The sequence below is a fragment of the Heterodontus francisci genome, chromosome 13 (genome assembly GCF_036365525.1).
Source record: "Heterodontus francisci isolate sHetFra1 chromosome 13, sHetFra1.hap1, whole genome shotgun sequence".
NCBI classification, from domain to species: domain Eukaryota; kingdom Metazoa; phylum Chordata; class Chondrichthyes; order Heterodontiformes; family Heterodontidae; genus Heterodontus; species Heterodontus francisci.
The window spans coordinates 94,968,311-94,989,124 of NC_090383.1; the positions used below are offsets into that span (position 1 = coordinate 94,968,311).

The window sequence follows — 20,814 nt, forward strand, 5'->3', positions numbered from 1 at the left end:
ACTTAAGGGAGCGGGGATGAGGGCTGTACTGCAGGAATAGCCAGGGTGAGAGAGAGTAATGGTTCTAATGGTGACAAGGTATCAAAGGTAGAGATCAGTGTGTGGTTGAGCAGATAGGTAGCTGCAGAAATGCCCTGGTGAATAGAAAGCCAAAGGCTGGACAGTTTGGATTCTGAAAGTGAAGTTAGAAGGGAGAGTTTTTTTTCCAAGGGTGGACACAGAATTAAGTAGGGTTGGGAAGCGCAAGTGTGGAGAGTGATACAAGAAATAATCAGGGATGGCCTTATCTGTGATTGACGCGATGGGAATAGGGGGTTCATGTGAGATGACAAGGCCAAAAGGGGTGGCTGTGAATGTGGGTTGGGGAGTTTGTATGGAGGGAGAGATTAAGGAAGGACAGGAAGGCAGTGAGCTCAGAGACAAGAGAGCATGATGAATAGAGATGGAGGTTGAAATCATGGAGGATGAGAAGTTGCTCAGTGCAGAGGCTGAGGGAGGAAAGTGGTGGCTATTTCGGTGAGAAAATTTTCATAGTACTTGGATGGGCAGTAGAGAACGAGGATTTTAAATGAGAGGTGAGAGGGGTGGTATGAGGTGTGGTGCTTAAAGGAGGAGAAATTGTCAGAGCACAGAGCAGTAGGGTAACAGACCAAGATGTGATTTCATAAATGACAGCCAACCACCACCGCCCCCACAGCAACAGTCTGAGGTGGGGCGGGGAGGGAGCTAAGTGGTGGATGGTATAGCCAGGCAGGGAGACTGTCATCACCCCTCAGCTAGGTTTCTGCCAAGGCCATGATGGAGATGCAATAATCCACACAAAAAGGGTGATGGAAGCAGAAACTCTCACAGCATTTAAAAAGTACTTGGCTATGCACTTGAAGTGCCACAACCTACAAGGCTACAGACCAACAAGTGGATAGAGGAATTAGGTTGGATGGCTACTTGCCAACACAATGGGTTGAATGGCCTCCTTCCGCGCTGTAAATTTCTATGATGACAAAGGCCTTGTTCACAAATGAGTGGACACTCTGGAGGGAGATGTGGAGAGGGGCAGTGATAGCTGATCCACTAGCAGAGTCCACAGGGTCAGCACTGGGGAGAAGCGAGTTGAATAGGAAGGAGAGTAGCAGGTTTAACCCCCAGCGGGCGCACTGGGCAGGTAGGTTGGAACTCAAAGAGGCAGCAGCGAGTGGCTCGATTGGCCCTTCAGAGGATGTCAAGAGAGGCACAGAGGGAAACTGTCGCCTTATCTAAGATGGAATAAAGCCTGAGACTGTGGTAGGAGAGTAGGAAAATCAAGGATTGCTAAAGGGTTGGGGCAGGGATTTGGGAGGACAAAGCACCCAAGAGGGGAGAAATGACAGAAGAGGTCTAGGTGAAGTAAAAAGAAATTTTAAATAAGGAAAAAAAAGTGGGCAAGAAATTAATAGAAATTTAAGTTCTAAATAATATATCTGCCATATACATTAATGCAATTCTAATGACATCCAAGCTCATGTGAGATACAAGGTGGTGACTCTGGTAATTATAGACCTGTGAGCCTTGCTTCAGTTGTGGGTAAAATGTTGGAAAAGGTTACAAGAGATAGGATTTATAATCATCTTGAAAAGAATAAGTTCATTAGCGATAGTCAGCACGGTTTTGTGAAGGATAGGTCGTGCCTCACAAACCTTATTGAGTTTTTCGAGAAGGTGACCAAACAGGTGGATGAGGGTAAAGCCGTGGATGTGGTGTATATGGATTTCAGTAAGGCGTTTGATAAGGTTCCCCACGGTAGGCTATTGCAGAAAATACGGAAGTATGGGATTGAAGGTGATTTAGTGCTTTGGATCAGAAATTGGCTAGCTGAAAGAAGACAGAGGGTGGTGGTTGATGGCAAATGTTCATCCTGGAGTTTAGTTACTAGTGGTGTACCGCAAGGATCTGTTTTGGGGCCACTGCTGTTTGTCATTTTTATAAATGACCTGGAAGAGGGTGTAGAAGGGTGGGTTAGTAAATTTGCGGATGACACGAAGGTCGGTGGAGTTGTGGATAGTGCCGAAGGATGTTGTAGGTTACAGAGGGACATAGATAGGCTGCAGAGCTGGGCTGAGAGATGGCAAATGGAGTTTAATGCGGAAAAGTGTGAGGTGATTCACTTTGGAAGGAGTAACAGGAATGCAGAGTACTGGGCTAATGGGAAGATTCTTGGTAGTGTAGATGAACAGAGAGATCTTGGTGTCCAGGTACATAAATCCCTGAAAGTTGCTACCCAGGTTAATAGGGCTGTTAAGAAGGCATATGGTGTGTTAGCTTTTATTAGTAGGGGGATCGAGTTTCGGAGCCACGAGGTCATGCTGCAGCTGTACAAAACTCTGGTGCGGCCGCACCTGGAGTATTGCGTGCAGTTCTGGTCACCGCATTATAGGAAGGATTTGGAAGCTTTGGAAAGGGTGCAGAGGAGATTTACTAGGATGTTGCCTGGTATGGAGGGACGGTCTTACGAGGAAAGGCTGAGGGACTTGAGGTTGTTTTCGTTAGACAGGAGGAGAGGTGACTTAATAGAGACATATAAGATAATCAGAGGGTTAGATAGGGTGGATAGTGAGAGTCTTTTTCCTCGGATGGTGATGGCAAACACGAGGGGACATAGCTTTAAGTTGAAGGGTGATAGATATAGGACAGATGTTAGAGGTAGTTTCTTTACTCAGAGAGTAGTAGGGGCGTGGAACGCCCTGCCTGCAACAGTAGTAGACTCGCCAACTTTAAGGGCATTTAAGTGGTCATTGGATAGACATATGGATGAAAATGGAATAGTTTAGGTCAGATGGTTTCACAGGTCAGCGCAACATCGAGGGCCGAAGGGCCTGTACTGCACTGTAATGTTCTAAGGACTGATACCTGCAGAACAGTACCCTGAAGCTTTCAGAAGAAGGGAGAGAATATTAAGAAAAAGTAGTTAATTTGTTTTGTTTAAACAATGAATGCCAAGCTTCATTTCAAAAACAGCAATTTATCAAAGCACATACTGTGTGAAAAGTGTAAAATTAATATTTGACAGCTTGTAAACAAAAAGCAAAATGCAACGACCTGTAAATTTGAAAGATAGATTATGTTTCTGTAGAATTTATTAAAAATAAGAGAAATGCCTATTTATTTACTTTTCAGTAGGAAAAAGATAATGCAATTAGAATTACTAGTGTACATGGCAGGCATATTATTCAGCACTTTAAATCTGAAGCATTCTGCACAGCTAGAGATTCCTGGCTTGTAGTTTCTTTCAGTAGAATTTTTCTATTATAAGCATAACTGTGATGCTTATAAAGATGGATACGTTTCACAATCTCAATTTTTTTTTTTAAATTTACAATATATTCCTTTATACCCCTGAAATTAGCCCCTGATATTAAACACAATAATTAGACAGAGGGTGGAATCCATTCAAAAGTCAATGAGTGCCAACTGATCAGGCAAGAAGGGAATCATTCGATGCACCTGCCCTTACCAGCTTTCATCCCTGCTACAAAAACCTGCTGTGGTGGCAAAACTCGCCCTCTAGGGGAAACCCAAGGATACGCACATTTCTAACATTAGAGTTGTACACATATTTGATACCATCTGTAGCAGACTCCAATACAATAACTTATTAAAATTGACCCTCTGATAAACACTAAGAATTAGACATATATATCAGCTAATTATTTTGTAAATCATAAAATTAAGCATTCCGGTTGTCCAATTAGTAAATGCTCTTTTTCTTTTTAAAACTGAGCCACACAGACCAGGAAGGTCAAACTTTTGATCCCCAATCTATGCTTATTTAGACGATCTCAGCTTATGAAGCAGTCACAGCACATGCTCTGGGCTTGAAAGGAGGGGTGGAAATCAATGAATGGAAGTCTGAATGCTCATGCTCAGTCCTTAGTACTTTTTTTTTATTTGTTCACAGGATGTGGGCATCAATGCCAAGGCCAGTATTTATTGCCCTTGAGGTGATGGTGAGCTGCCTCTTGAACCGCTGCAGGGCATGTAGTAAAGGTGTTCCCACAGTACCGTTTGGGAGGGAGTTCCAGAATTTTGATCCAGTGACAGTGAAGGAACACCAACATATTTCCAAGTCAGGCTGGTGTGACTTGGAGGGAAACTTGCAGTTGGTGAGGTTCCCATGTGCTTGCTGCCCTTGTTCTTTAGACAGTCGAGGTCACAGGTTTAGGAGGTGCTGTGGAAGAAGTCTTGGCGAGTTGCTGCAGTGCATCTTGTAGATGGTGCACACTGCAGCTGCAGGGAGCTGATGGTGGAAGGAGTGAATGTTTAAGGTGGTGGATGAGCTGTCAATCAAGTGGGCTGCTTTGTCCTGGATGGTGTCAAGCTTCTTGAGTGTTATTGGAGCTGTATTCATCCAGGTATGCGGAGAGTATTCCATCACACTCCTAACTTGTGCCTTGGTGGGAAAGCTTTGGGGAGTCAGGAGGTGAGCCATTTGCCACAAAATACCCAGTGTCTCACCTGCTCTTGGAGTCAAAGTATTTATGTATTTGACCTAGTTAAGTTTCTGGTCAATGGTAACCCCCAGGATGTTGATGGTTGGGGATTCGGTGATGATAATACCACTGATCATCAAAGGCAGGTGGTCAAACTATCTTGTCAGAGATGGTCATTGCCTGGCACGTGTGTGGCGAATGTTACTTGCCACTTATCAGCCCAAGCCTGAATATTGGCCCAGTCTTGCTGTATGTGGGTAAGAACTGCTTCAGTATCCTGAGGAGTTGCCAATGAAACTGAACTCTGTGCAATCAACGAACATCCCCACTTCTGACTTTATGTTCGAGGGAAGGTCATTGATGAAAGTAGCTGAAGATGGTTGGGCCTAGGACACTGCCCTGAGGAGCTCCTGCAACAATGTCAAATGCTGCCTTGATATCAAGGGCAGTCATTCTCACTCACCTCTGGAATTTGGCTCTTTTATTCATGTTTGGACCAAGGCTGTAATGAGATCTGGGGCACAGTAGTCCTGAGCAGGTGACGCTGGACAGCACCGTCAAGAACACATTCCATCACTTTGCTGAGGATTGAGAGTATGCTGATTGGATGTTAATTGACCAGGTTGGATTGTCCTGCTTTTTGTGAACAGGACATACCTGGGCAATTTTCCACATTGTCTGGTTGATGCCAGTGTTGTAGCTGTACTGGAACAGCTTGGCTAGAGGTAGGGCTAATTCTGGAGCACATATCCAGCACTACAGCTGGGATGATGTCAGGGCCCATAACCTTTGCCATATCCAGTGCTCTCAACCATTTCTTGATATCGAGTGGAGTGAATCGAATTGGCTACAGACTGGCATTTGCGATGCTGGGGATCTCAGGAGGAGCTCAAGATGGATCATATGCTTGGACTACTGGCTGAGGAAGGTTGCAAATGCTTCAGCTTTGTCTTTTACACTCTCGTGCTGGTTGACATTGTTCATGAAACTTTCTCCTTGCATTACTTGTTTAATTATCCACCACCTTATTGACTGAATGTGGCAGGATTCCAGAACTTTGACCTGATCTGTCGGCTGTAGGACCACTTAGCTCTGCCAATAGCATGTTACATCCAATGTTTAGCTTTGTCAAGCTGGCACGTCATTTTAAAGTAGGCCTGATGCTAGTATGCTCTTCGACACTCCTTACTGAACCAGGTCTGGTCCCCTGATTTGATGATAATGGTAGAATGAGGGATATGCTGGGCCATGAGGTTACAGATTGTGATGGAATACAATTGTGCTGCTGCTGATGGGCCCCAGCACCTGATGGACGTCCAATTTTGCACTGCTGGATCTGTTCCGTATGTATCCCATTTAGCAAGGTGGTCATGCTACACAACATGATAGAGGGTGCCCTCAGTGTGAAGAGACTTTGTCTCTATGAGGACTGTGCAGTGGTCATTCCTGCCAATATGGTCATGGGCAGATGCAGTTGCAACACATAGATTGGTAAGGACAAGGTGAAGTAGGTTTTCCCCTCGTGTTGGTTCTCTCACCACCTGCCACAAGCCCAGTCTAGCAGCTACATTCCTCAGGACTCTGCCTGTTTGGTCAGTAGTGGTGCTACCAAGCCACTCTTGGCAATGGACTGCTCCAAATATGGTTCAGAAATAAAAGGTTTGCTGTAAAACTTAAAAGGAATAAGCAATATTTTAAAAAACCTCCTCAGGTTTGCATATGCCACGACACAAATGATTGCATTTTTTCAATTCTAATATAAAGCATTAAAAATTAGGGGGACAGTCACACAGTGGTAATGTTACTGGACTAGTAATCAAGAAGCCTTGACTAATGATCCAGAGACACAAGTTCTAATCCCACCACAGCAGGTAATTTAAAATCTATTAATAATAAATATAGAATATAATGCTACTGTCATTAAGAATATCATGAAAGTACCAAATGGTCATAAAAACTAATCTGGTTCACTAATGTCCTTCAGGGGATGAAATCTGCCATACTTACCCGCTCTGGCCTACATGTGACTCCAGACCCATAGCAAAGTGACGGACTCTTAACTGCCCTCCGAAATGGTGTAGCAAGCCACTCAGTTGTATCAAACCAGTACAGAAAAAAGCACTGTGGTGTACCTACAGAACAATGACTGTAGCAGTTCAAGAAGGCAGCTCACCACCAGCACCTTCTCAAGGACAACAAATGCTGGCCTTGCCTGTGATGCTCACATCCCGAGAACAAATAAAATAAAGCATTAACTCAGTGGACGCCAGGGTCACTATGCCAAATTATTCTAACAGAAAATTAGTCAAGGGCATGAGAAAAAAAAACTGTAAATACCAGCATTGTCAAAAAGCAAGGCTGCAAGGCTTTCTTTTCAAACAAAATATAAATGTATTGCCATCATGTTGTAAGGCTTACTGAATGTTTACAAGAATCTTGAGTGCTGCAACTCAATTACCTTTTGTATTTGCAGAAAGGCACATTGCTTGAAGATTATATTGGTGGCAACTGGCTTCATTATTGCAGGAGATGGCATTTTATGAAGCAGCAGGAGCTGATGCTTTGATGCAAGTGATGACATGAATTTTTGACATTCAGATTATTCAGTTTTTAAAATATGTACAACAAAAAAGGCTACAATGTTTTCAGCAAATCATGCAAGACATGTCAGATATTATTTATCTTGTATAACATTTCATTTCTAATATACATTTTTATTCAGCAAAATTCAAATGATGATAACCTGGTCTTTAAAATATCTATTTCTCCCTTCCCCCACCATATAAATGCCTATCAGAAATAGTACAATTGAAGCAGTAATTCAAAGCTATTCTGCTTAATCATCCAGTCAATATTTTATAACAATGGATTTCCTAACTAGTTGGGAGATAAGGATTACTATACAAGAGAATCATACTTTGCTCATTTAAAAAAAGAAAAAGAAAGGTTTCATAAAACTATATAATCAGCCCCAGGATTTAATAGCATGATGATTATGACAGTGAAATAGATACTCATAAGACAATACATGTTTAGTTTTTGATCACAGGGTTATTTAAGAAGTACTAAACATCCAATTCTCATAAGAAATGAAGTTGGGAGCTAATTATGTCACACTCTAGCATGAGAGATGCAACCGTATAATTAAGAGCTAACAGCGTAATGTTCCTTGCATTATGTTGGTGAGTCTCAGTAAGTGGAGAAATTGGAAGTGTTTTTGGAGAGAGTTTTGATTATTGGATTAAGTCCTATTGCAGCTTGACTGCACATGTGGTACGATTGGGCTATTTCCCTCCTTAACCCAGTCACTCAGACCAACACTAGGTACTCCTTCCAACCTAAACAAAAACCTGCAGATCAAACCTTTCCTTTCCAGCCTTTATGATGCAAGCTAATTCATCAAAATTTGCACAAAAGGTGGCCAATTCAGTTCATCGTTTCAGTGCCAGCCAAAAGTGAGCTATCTAGCCTAATTCCAATTTTCCAGCTATTGGTCCTGTAACCTTGTAGGTTACAGCACTTCAAGTGCATATCTAAGTAACTTTGAAATGCGATGAAGGTTTCTGCCTCCACCACACTTTCAAGCAGTGACTTCCAGACCCCCACCATCCTCTGGGTACAAACGTTTCTCTTAAACTCCACCCCCCCGCCCCCCAATTCTTCTACCAACCACTTTAATCTATGTCCTTAGTTACTGACCTATCTACTAAAGGAAATAGGTCCTTCCTATCCACTCTATCTAGGAACCTTATAACTTTATACAGCTTAATTAAATCTCCCCTCAGTCTGTTCTTTCCAAAGAAAACAACCCCAGTCTCTCTAATCTTCCTCAAATCTAAAATTGTCCAGTCCTGGCATCAGCCTCATAAATCTCCGCTGTACCCTCTCTAGTGTAATTGCATCCTTCTTGTAGTGTGGCGACTAGAACTTTAAACAGTACTCTAGCTCAGGCCTAACTAGTGATTGATACAGTTCTATCTTGATCTTGCTGCTCAAATATTCTATGCCTTGGCTAATGAAGAAAGGAATCCCACATGCCTTCGTAACCAGCTTATCTACCTATCCTGCTCCTTCAGGATCCGTGGATGTGCACTCCAAGATCCCTCTGTTATCTACACTTCTCAATAACCTATCACTTATTGGCCAGGATTTTGTCTTAGCAGCAGGGGTCTCAATCACCCGTTTCGCCTCCTCTGGCAAAGGCCCGCCAAATCAAGTGCCAATTAGGCACTTAAGTGGACAGCAGCGGGCCTTCCATGAGATCAAGGACCCTGGCAACGAAGATCCCACCTGCTGAGAGCTGTCAGCAAGAGTCCAGCAGCTCTTTGTGCAGCACTACCGCACGGGCAGCGGCATCTGCCGGTACTGGACTCATCTGAGGCTCTGGAACCAGGTCACAGATAAGTCTCAGCTGGAGGGGTTCCACAGGGTGGGGGTCAGCATCAAGGGCTTTCAGCAGGCCTGCCCCTTCCCAATGCCGGGTCCCTTGTTCAGGCAGTAAAAATCTTTTAACCCGCATGGGTCTGCTTGGCGTGCTCCCCATGCGGCGACAGGCCTACCGCCGCTGAGCTAATTCTGGCAGCAGCGGAATGAACCGCTTAATTGGGCATTAATTGCCTGCTAAAGGGCCTCAATTGGCGACAGGGTTGGAAGACCATTCACAGGCCTCCCTACCCTGGACATAATTTTGGTGGAGGCAGGAAGGTTCTGGGGTCCCAACCCTGCCAACATCCTGCCTGAACATATGCTCTGCCCGCCTCCAAACCCAAAGTAGGGGACAGCAGAAAATTCCCCCCATTGTGTGTATTCCCTTGCCTTGTTTGCCCTCCCTAAATGCATTACTTCACAATCCTCTGGACTGAATTCCATTTGGCACATTTCTGCTCACATGACCAGTTCATTAATATCTTCCCGCAGTCCATAGCTTTCTCCCACACTATCAACCACACGAACAATTTCTGTACTATATGCAAACTTCTTTATTATGCCCCCTACATGTAAATCATTGAAATGCATCACAAGAATCATGAGACCTGAGGAACTCCAATGGAAACAGCCTTCCATTTCCCTTTGCTCCCTGCCACTGAGCCAATTTTGGATCCAACTTACCACATTCCCTTGGATCCCATGGGCTTTTACTTTTCTGACCAGTCTGCCATTTGGAGCCTTGTCAAAAGCCTTACTAAAATTCATGTAGACTGCGTCAAATGTGCTATATCCTCATTGGCCCCCCTCATAAAATATCAAGTTAATCAGTCCCTGAATAAATCCATGCTGACTATCCTTGATTAACCTGTGCCTTTCTAAATGATTAGTACTATCACTCAATTTTTTTTTCAATAATTTGCCCGCCACTGAGGTTAGACTGACTGGCCTGTAATAACTCAACCTATCCCTTCCTCCATTTTTAAACAACGTTACAATGTTGGGAGCCCCCCAGCACCGCACCTGTAGCCATAGAGGATTGGAAAATGTTGGTCAGAACTTCTATTTCCTCCCTTACTTCTCTTAGCAGCATGGGATACATTTTATCCAGGCCTGACGATTTATCCACTTTCAAAGATACTAAACCCCTTAATATATCCTCTCGTAATGCTTATCCCACACATCTCCTTCTTAACTGCAATACCTACATTGTTCACCCTCTTTAGTGAAGACAGAGGCAAAGTATTCATTAAGAACCATGCCCACATTTTCTGCCTTCACAAACAGGTTACATTTTTGGTCTCTAATAGGCCCTATTCTTTCCTTAGTTATTCTCTTGCACTTTGTGTTTTCTTTGATTTTACTTGCAAATATTTTCATGCCCTGTCTTTTCTTTCCTAATTTCCTTTTTAATTTCACCTCTTTCTATATGCACTTTCTATATTTCTCCACGTGTTCTGCAGTATTGAGCTCTCAGTGTCTGATATAAGCTTCCCTTTTTTGCCTTATCCTACTCTGTATGCTCATTGGCATCTTGGGGGCTCTGGAATTCAGAGTCCCACCCTTTTTCTTTGTGGGAACATATTTGTTCTGAACCCTCACTATCTCCTCCTTTAATACCTCCCACTGCTCTGACACGGATTTACCTTCAAGTAGCTGTTTCCAGTCCACTTCTACCAAATCGCATCTCTGCTTAATAAAATGGGCTTTTCCTCAATTGAGAACTTTTACTCCTGATCTATCTTTGTCCTTTCCCATAACTACACTAAATTTAAGTGAAATATGATCACTACCACCAAAATGCTTTCCCACTGATATCCCTTCCACCTGCCCAGCTTCATTCCCTCAAATTAAATCCAGAATTGCCCCTTCTCTTGTTGGACTTGCTAAAATAGTTCTCCTGAATGCATTTTCAGCCCTCTATACCTTTTACACTGATTCAATTCCAGTTATTATTAGGGTAGTTGAAATCCCCTATTATTACTGATCTATTGTTTCTGCACCAGAAATTTGTCTACATATTTGCTCTTCTATCTCCCTCTGACTGTTTGGGGGCGATGTTATTCTCCCAGCAGTGTGACTGCCCCTTTTTCGTTCTTCAGGTCAACCCACATGGCCTCATTTGATGATCCTTCTAACATATCATCCCTCCCCACTGCTGAGATTGTTTCTTTAACCACCACCACCACCCCCCCCCCCAACTTTGTTATCCCCATCTCTATCCCTCTGAAAACCCTGTAACCAGAAGTGTTGAGCTTCCATTCCTGCCTTGCTTTAATCCATGTTTGCATAATAGTTATGATATCACACTTCCAGGTGTACCATCTGTGCCCTCAGCTCATCTGCCTTATTCACTAGACTCCTCACATTGAAGTATATGCCATCAAACACTACCAAACTCCTTTATGATCTAATTTCTGGTCTTTGTTTCCTCGACCTTCCACTTTCAGCTTTGCTTCTCTCCCTTCAGGATCTTCGCTCAGGTTCGCTAGTTTAAACCTCCTCACGAAGCCATTGTTCCCAACCCTGTTGAGATGCAACCCTTCTGGCTTGTGCAGGTCCCACCTCCCCAGAAGCAGTCCCAATGCCCCAGGAATCTAAGGCCCTCTCATCCTGCACCATCTCACCAGCCACACACTATCCTACTATTTCTATGCTTACTGGGGCGTGGCTCCAGGAGTAATTGAGAGATTACTACCTTTAAGGTCCTGCTTACTAATTTCTTTCCTGGATTCCCTAAAATCTGCCTACAGGACATCATCCATGCTCATCATGCAAGCTTGATACTGAAATAGGGTGAATCAAAGGCATCCTGCGTGACAATGGCTACCCTGATCAGATCATTTCATGCTGTATATCGCGCAAACTTATAAATGGGCGTAAGCACGTCAGTTTCGGCCCTGAAAAGTGCCCAGTCTATCTCAGATTACCCTGGAAGGGTAATGTACCCCACAAATTTGAGCAACAGGTGAAGATAGCTGTTTCACGCTACTACCATGCAGTAGCAACACGTGTGGTGTTCGCCACTAACAGGATGCTGCCGTCAAGCCAAAAAGACGTTCTGCCCATCACACAAATGAGTAATGGGACATATGAATTTCAATGCCAGTGTGATGCTAGATATATAGGCCATACATCCCAAAGACTGGCGGATCATATCAAACATGTCCCTTCCGCTGTTTGCAACAGCCAAGGTACAGGCAGTACCCAACCAGCCCATGCTTGCAAACTCAAAACACAATGTCCAACATTAGATGTGATTCTGAAATTGGACATCATTTGCTAAATAATCTTCAGTGTGCTAAGAATTACGCTGACAACCAATTTAAGATCGTCAGTCGGGCTTGCAGTGTGGTGCATTTGCGCGTACTGGAAGCTACATATATTAATACACAGATCCCTGTTCTTTGCAGACAGAACGATCATGTACACACATGCGCAGCTAAACAAAATAAGTGACAGCCATTCACTGGTTCATTCTTCAGGGCAATGTCTTGACCAGACTCAAGCTGCCTGGTTTATATTTCAAACAAAGCTTGCAGTTAACTGTCACTCACCATAAACCAGTGCATTCTCCACTGCAACGCCTCTACCAATGAGACAACTTACCAACCAATCAGCCCTCTCTTTCATTACAGTATAAATTTGTTGCTTCCTTTGCATTGGTATTCTTGCGAATTACCGTGATGAATTCAAGACGAAAAGCTTTGACAAAATGTCTATTTTCAGCAATACTAAATAAAGTTTGCTTATTCACTAGACTCAACTGAAATTTTAGATGTTTCAAGCAATTTAATATGGACTTCGAATTTCTGCCTTCTTGTGGCCATCCAGCACCTCCCCCACTCCCAATGTGCCAGACACTAAAATCTGGATTATAAATTCCATTTGTGTACAAAAAGAACTTGCCATTTTGGTACTTCCCTTCATTTTCTGTTTTTTTTTTTGAACAGACGACACAACAGTGGTGGGAATTAAACAGTTCAGACCACTTTTGGCACCTAGAGTAACTATCAAACACATAGAGGCCATGAATGGCAAGAGCAGATGTAGAGAAAAGCACCACCTACAGCATCACTGTGAAATTGACTACTTTCCATTCAGAGTATCACTGGTAATTCAGTGCTAAGTTATGATGGCTTGTGGGCACATTGGTGCTATAGTTCATGCTCCATAATTGAGCAACTGGGCTACTATTGCACAAACCCATTTTACAGGCAGTAAAGAGCAGGCTTTCAACCTATAAATGTGGACTACGGTGGTGTCAGGACAATGTGCTAATTCACTGCACAGTCCAGTTGCTCCCATCCCAAAAAGAAAATTTAAGCCATTACTCTGAACAGGAAAATTGCATCCTATCCTTTACAAAACAGACATATCAATGCATAGTCCCACTCTCATTGTGCCCCTCCCCATAGCAATCACCTTTGAAGCTCAATCACCTGGACAATTGGATTTACTGTTCCAAACATACAAAAAACATGAAATGGTTTACTTTGTTCAAAAACCCAACAAAAGTGCTATAAAAACATTCAACTAAGATGTTGTTTTAGTGTCTCAGACAGATTACAGAAGGACTGCGGTGCACTCAGACTTGTGTCTGTAATGTATTTTCTGTTCTAAAAAATTACAAATTCTACCAATCTGTTACTGTACAATCAGTTAAACAGCATCACCAATCATCCAGTCCACCCTCCACCTCCAAATAAAACAATTAATGCACATAACAATTTTTAAACCTAGTCAGCAAAAATTAAACACAGACACACACACACACACAGACAACCACAAAAATACAATAAACATAGAAATTAGCTATAAAGTTAAAATAAAATGTGCTGCATAACTATAAATTTGAAAGATGCAAAACAATCTTCCTTAAATCATTTATTTAACCAACATGTGAAACTATGTGTTGGTTACGTAACAGATCTAAACAAGCAAACACATTTACAGTGTAATCAGTTCCAGCAATAAAGAGGCACTGTTTTGTCACAAAGTCTTTGGCAATTTCTTAACTTGCCAAACACTCAACATACGGACCCAATCTGCATAACTCATGACATAATACTGTGGAAACACCACAGCTATGAAATGACACATATTCGTTCCTCTTTCCATGATATAGACAGTGCCTCTTTAAGAAAGCTGCTACGAGTTTTTTTACCCCAACATCACATCACATTTGAACATAAAATGAAATGAACTCACAGACATTTCCTGTGTTGTCAAAACTGGTGAGAACATCTTCAACATTCAGAGGGCCAACACTGTGTCTTAACAAAGTAAATGATTGTTAAGTACAAAATCTTCCCATGATGAAAGATTTTTAAAAATCAAGTCCCAATATATATTTATCAATTATTATATAAACGGTGTCACAATGAATACAAATGAAAATGTGAGTTAATCTCAAATATGCTTTAACAGTTGATTTCGCCATCGAGAAAAATCTCTGCCTACCCCTTGGTTAATAAGTGGGAAACTCTACATAGCTATCCAACTAGCCCTATTAGAGAAACATATGTGGACGGCTTGTGAGGAAAGGTCCGTTCAGCTGTGATGCCCCCACAAAGAGCCTTCCTACGCTTATCATCAATGCTTATACGTGAATAAGGAGCACAAGGAAAGATACAGGAGAATAACTGTTCAATAGGGAGCAGCAAGGTAAGTTGGTACAGTATCAACTACATCTAGGGCTCAAACATTTATGAAAGTCATTTATTAATAGAATGCCTTTGGAAGTGTTTTATTTTGTGAACCATTTCCATTGTAGCAATTTAGCCCTGCACACAGAAGAAATCTAGAACGCTGCACCTGGATCAATTACACAACTTAAAGAAAAAGGTGTCGGCATTCTCAGACATACAGGAGATAAACATTGATTGGCAATCGGAAATGTTGACAGTTCATAAAGTTTTAAAAAAGAAACTTTTTAATGGCATCACATGGAATAAATCCAAGTTGTGATTTTGTGCTAGGGCAACTTATTCATTTTGACTTCACAGATTTCAACCAATATCAGGTGCAGTAATCATTTGGATTTTAAAACTTTTTGCGATAACACCTTGTAATTAAAACAAATGCATTCATTCGCTGCTTATTTGGCTTTTTGTTGCTTGACAATTTAATTAGGTCATGCAAATTTAAGCACCTTGTGGGTATGATAACTCAGTGAACCGTAATGTTGCAATATTTGTATCCATCTCTACTGCTTGACAAAGCAAGTTCCCTGATCTTGGCCAGACAAGTGTGCCCCAGTAGAGGCAAAATGCTTTCCCAATGTGGTGGGTGGATCACACTAGCAGTCAGTTAAAACAGTGTCAGGAGCTTGGGAATAAATTGCTGTCCTATCAGTCATCCCTTACTGTCAGTAATAGAACAGCATACGATGTGCAAACAGACACAGTGAAACTCAAAGAGACAACATAAATTCCAAATTGGAGGGGCAGGGAACAGGGTTAGAAGGTCACATACACGGAGATGAATATTTTTGCAATTTAGCACTGCACTTCAAACAAAAACAGACATTTAAGAAAATAGATTACCTTAAATACACCCTATATTGTGGATAGGGAATGCACGTGTACTCAACCCACATTTCATTATCAGAATCTGACTCCAATTTCTTCACCACATTTGTGGAAAATATGTTGAAAGTCAAACATCTTCTGATAGAAATCTGCTGCAGATTTTCTTTATCTATGCTTTTCTGTTTCAGCACCTGTTGAAAGATGATATGATCATTCCTAATACAATCACATTTGTCTTGTGACTCAGTCATAGCAATGGTTTATAAAGGGTGCAGCTTACATCTTGATTGACTGCACGAGAACTTACATATACGAGTAAATTTCCTGCCAAGTATCCCATATGCTTTCTTAATCACCTTACCAACTCACCCACTGCCAAAGATTTGTGAATATTCACTCTCCCAGATCCCTGCTTTTGCACCTCCCTCAAAATAATACCATTTAGTTTATACTGCCTCTCCATTTTGTTTCTTTCAAAGTGGATCACTTCATAGTTCTCCACATGAAATTTCATCTTCCGCGTGCCTCCCCATTTCACCAGTCTGTCTTTGTCCCCCTGGAATCTTCGACTATCTTGTTCACTATTTACTATATTGGCAAGCTTTGTATCATCCTCAAACCTCAAAATTGTATTCCCTATAACCAAGTCTAGGCCATTTTTATATAAGAAAAGCAATGGTGCTAATACCGACCTCTGAGGGACCCCACTGCATATTTCACTCCAGAAAAACAGTTGTTCACCACAACTCTTTACCTCCTATACCTAAGTTAATTATGTACCCAAGTTACCACTGTCCCTTTAATGTTATGTGCTTCTATGGCTGGAAAAGGTTACAGAGAAAGAGACAGGCAGGTCATGAAAGCATCTAAACGTAAGGATGAGCACTTTAAACTTGAGGTTCTGGGAACATGAGTCAACATAGGTCAGCAAAGGCAAGGGTGATGGTTAAACAGTATTTGGTGTGGGATAAGAAATGAGCAGCAGAGTTTTGAATAAGCTTAAACTTATGGAGCATTGAAGATGGAAGACCAGCCAGGAGAGGATTAGAATAGTCGAGACTAGAGGTGGCAGTGGCATGGGTGAGGGTTTCAGCAGATGTCCTTAGAGTGGGCACAGACTGGTGAGGTTACGGAGGCAGAAGTATAGTGTGTTTGTAATGGATTTGGGGTTGGAAACTCAGCTCTGGATACCGAGGTTGCATAGAGTCTGGTTCAACCTGAGACAGTGGCTGGTAGGGTGTAGATTTGGTAGCAAGGAATGGAGGATGTGGCAGGAACTGAAGATGGCGGCTTTGGTCTTCCCACTATTTAACTGGACAAAACTGAGACTCAGCAGGATTGGATGTCAGACAAGCAGGCTGACAACATAGAGGCATTGGTTGGGTCATGAGAGGTGGGAGAGAGGTAGAGCTGGTGTCTTCAGTGTACATATGGAACCTGTCCCTCTATCTTTAGATGATACAGCTGTTTTGATCCCATTAGGGACCAGTAACATTTAAAAAAAATTCGAACTCCCAGTTATTACTGAAAGAATTACGCCACAAGCTTTCATGTGTTAAAACAAAAACTTTACTGTAAAAGAGTTAAACAAAGTAAACACCACTAACCTATTTCAATTTGAAATCACATATTTTAAACTTAAAATCTTAGCAGAACATGAAACGTATACTTCAAATGCTAAATCTCAACAGAAAGGCCCCCGTTTGTCTTTGACATCCACCCAAAAGTTACCCTTACACTTTACAGGATCTTGGCAGTTTATTCACTTCTCTTGGGACCAATCCAAAGCATACCACAGCTCTTAGGTCACTTCAATTTTCCTTCATTTCTCAGCTATCTTCTGAGGTATGAGATTTCCTAAGGATTCTCCCTCTAGCATTTGGCAAGGCAAACCTCCAGCTCTCCTACAACACCTCATGAATCTGGATTTCCCCAAGCTAAGCATGGTCTCCACTCATCAGAAATACTCCTGGTTCCTGATGGCTTCTTTGCTCCTGAGTCCAACTGCACTCAAAGCCAATTGACTTTTGGTGAACAAGCAGAGAGATATAACACCTGTCCAAAAGGCATCGCCCTGCATCATCTATCTCCATAGCAAGGTGGTCCATGTGGGATGGCCCAGAGAGAAATTTAAACACATTAACTCCAAAACATCTCTCTGATTTCAGATACCCACATGAATAATTTATACTGCTAACAATGACAGCACAATTCTCTCCAGGTGTACTAGCATCAGGTCCCCAACTAAAACTAGCCCACTTGCTGTTTTATAGTTCTCACTTCTCTAACTCGGTCTCTGTAAATACAAATGGAAAAATCTTTGAAATGTAAATCTATCCTGGATGGTCCTGCAACCTTTTGAATTCCAGAATTTCAATTATTTTACACCTATATATTTAATTTCCCCAAAACTAAATGTGACCTCTAAAATATTAATGCAAACCATGAACTAGATGATCGTAACACTGCCAAGGGGCAGCATACAGATGAGGAACAGGAAGTGGCCACATAGATCCTTAGGTGGACACCAGAGTTAACAACACAGAGGTGAGATGACAGCCCATTACTGGAGATACTTTGGCTACAACTGGATAAGAGTGGAACCAAGCGAGTGCAGTCCCACTGAGTTGGACAACGAAGGAGTCATTGGAGCAGTATGGTGTGGTCAGCTGTGCCAAAGGTTGCAAAGAGGTTGACATAGCCAAGGAAGGATCGTACACACCATCACAATTACAACCATTTATGACTTTGGTTAGGGCTGTTTCAATTGTAGGGTTGGAAAGCTAATTGAAAATATCAAAACCTGGACCCTGTGGGCAAGATTGGATGGACATTTGGGAGGTTTCAACATGCTCAAGCACTTGGGAGAAGGGAGGTTGGTAAAGAAGTGATCATATCCCAAGACAGAAGGACTGACGGTGGTCCTTTTCTAAATAGTGGGTGATAGCAACAGTTTTCAAAGAGGTAACAGTACCTTAAGAATTTTATTAAAAATAAGGTCAGAACGGAATGCCGCAAGTTTACATGATCCTATGTATAACTTTAAAATGGGAGACAAATGATGTCTGTTCGCTTTAATGCAATTATCCCTTGCTCTCTCACCCCACTTCACCTCAAGACTACACCTGATCTTAACACTGCGCGTGCAATGCCACAGCAACCCGGCTAATTTATAATAGATGTGATAGAAAATACAGCACTAATATAAAATGGAAAGTATAAAATTATGCTGCAACCTTCTGCCTTCTCGCTGTATGCATATGATAAAATGCTAAATCTCCGCGACAACACCCTATCCGCTCGCTTCTTACCCGTTGCAGCAGTTTCCACCGGGCTTTTGCCAGGCTGGGCTCCGGGCTCAGCTGGAGACTGGGCGGCAGCTCACGCGCCCTCCCGTTTCCATGGCAGCCCCAGCCAGTCCCGGGTTCGGAGCCGGGCGCCGGATTCTCATTCCCGGGGCTGCATTCCATCGGCGCGGTAACAATCAACTGGTGACAAATTATTGGCAACAAGCAGAACAAAGTGTTGCTCTTTAAACTACTGGGATTCTCTTTCGGTTATCTAAATGACACATGGTCACAATGATTCGTCTTAATGATTGATTTCCGCTCACAATGTTTTGGTCTTTTTTTTCCCCCCACCCTCTAGGCACAGAATTTTTTTTTAAAAAGGAGGGGGATGGAGGGAAGTGCACCAAAAAAAAAGTAACAGTCACAGCCGGCTCGCGTGCATTTGTTTTACTTCCGGTTAGAAGGAACTGAAGACCAAAGCGATCGACATGGAGTTGGAATCGACGTGAAAGGCAGTGGAGATTGGATGGTGAGTGATTGATTTGTTCTGTCTCGGGGTGACATACTGGCTAGCGTGTTCACCTGATAGTCCAGCGGGCTGAGAGCTGCAGGGACTGTTCATTAGTGTTTTCTAACTATCTAGACACTAGTTGGAGTCTGCGGAATATTCAATCATTATTTTTTTTTAAATGTGGGAGAATACGGGCATGAGTGCGTTTCGAAGGGGCCGAATAGCCTTTTCATGCCCTTTTTAATTTCCTGTAGCGTGCACTTAATGTAGTGGTTTAGTGATTCACTTTAAAACGTGGATTGGAATTAAAATGCACCGAGTGCTAATTACGCTACAGAAGATCAAGTGGGACATTCAGCAGTCCAGGTGCTTTGCAGTAGCTTCGTGTGGTCTGTTCCGGAACCTGTATGAAATTCTGTCTAATAGCCGGAGCTTCACCGGCCATGCCAGAAGCTGTAAAAACTTACAAATGGAAATAAATAATTTATCTCGAGGATTTAATGATCAGGTGAGTACTGCCCCCATGCATTGAGCTTCACCCACTGCAGGGCGATTAAAGTGACTCTGAATTCAATAGCTTCTCTTATTTAGTATATAATTCCTCTATATACACTGTGTTGCACTTATGGCTTGCTATGTCCTGCTGCTTTCACACTTGCGTTTAGTTTTTTAGTTTAGAGATACAGCACTGAAACAGGCCCTTCGGCCCACCGAGTCTGTGCCGACCATCAACCACCCATTTATACTAATCCTACACTAATTCCATATTCCTACCACATCCCCACCTGTCCCTATATTTCCCTACCACCTACCTATACTAGGGGCAATTTATAATGGCCAATTAACCTATCAACCTGCAAGTCTTTGGCATGTGGGAGGAAACCGGAGCACCCGGAGGAAACCCACGCAGACACAGGGAGAACTTGCAAACTCCACACAGGCAGTACCCAGAATTGAACCCGGGTCGCTGGAGCTATGAGGCTGCGGTGCTAACCACTGCGCCACTGTGCCGCCCCAGGTGGTTTAATACCACAAGTATATACTTACTATATACAGCTATTATGTTTAATGCGTAGTCGTTACAACATAAAAGGTCATTCGACTCATCAAGTCTATGCCGGTTCCCTGTAGAGCAATCCAAACAGTCCCATTCCCCTGCTCTATACTCGTGGCCCTTCAAGTTTATTTCCCTCAAGTACTCATCAAGTTTCGTTTTGAAATCATTAATCGTCTCCACTTCCACCACCTTCATGGGCAGCGAGTTTCAGGTCATTACCAATCACTGCGTAAAAAAAGTTCTTCCTCTCATTCTCCTGTATCTCTTGCTCAGAGCCTTAAATCTGTGTCCCCTATTGCTTGTACTATCACCTAATGGGAACAGTTCTTCTTTGTCTACCCTATCCAAACCTGTCAAAATCTTGTACACCTCTATCAAATCTTCCCTCACTCTCCAAGGCGAACCTAACCTCGTAGCTAAAATTCCTCATCTCTGGAACCATTGTGGTAAATCTCCTCTGCACCCTTTCAAGGACCCTCACATCCTTCCTAAAGTGTGGTAACCAAAACGGGACACAATACTCTATTTGTGGTCT

At 42.5% G+C, this 20,814-nt stretch overlaps 2 protein-coding genes across 9 annotated transcripts in view; one reads left to right on the plus strand and one right to left on the minus strand.

The window, feature by feature from the left end:
* The window catches only part of camkmt (calmodulin-lysine N-methyltransferase), a 438,953-nt gene extending 419,253 nt beyond the window's left edge, over positions 1–19,700 (minus strand). The window contains exons 1-3 of one of the 3 annotated variants that reach the window (XM_068045208.1): positions 18,733–19,700; positions 15,437–15,612; positions 14,100–14,164 (exon numbers count right to left, since the gene is read on the minus strand). In XM_068045208.1, coding sequence (XP_067901309.1) covers positions 14,100–14,164; positions 15,437–15,612; positions 18,733–18,891 — 400 coding nt within the window. In that variant the 5' untranslated portion in view covers positions 18,892–19,700. The remainder of the gene's footprint in view (positions 1–14,099; positions 14,165–15,436; positions 15,613–18,732) is intronic. The other 2 variants (XM_068045207.1, XM_068045206.1) reach the window with 2 other exon arrangements.
* prepl (prolyl endopeptidase like) overlaps positions 18,962–20,814 on the plus strand; it is a 66,437-nt gene continuing 64,584 nt past the window's right edge. For 5 of the 6 annotated variants that reach the window (XR_010976266.1, XR_010976265.1, XM_068045200.1 and 2 more), the window contains exon 1: positions 19,271–19,730. Coding sequence is in view for 4 of the 6 variants with exons in the window: in XM_068045200.1 (XP_067901301.1) it covers positions 19,533–19,730 (198 nt within the window). In the remaining 2 variants the exon portion in view is untranslated. Of the gene's footprint in view, positions 19,241–19,270; positions 19,731–20,814 lie in introns of those variants that run through there. The other variant, XM_068045203.1, reaches the window with a different exon arrangement.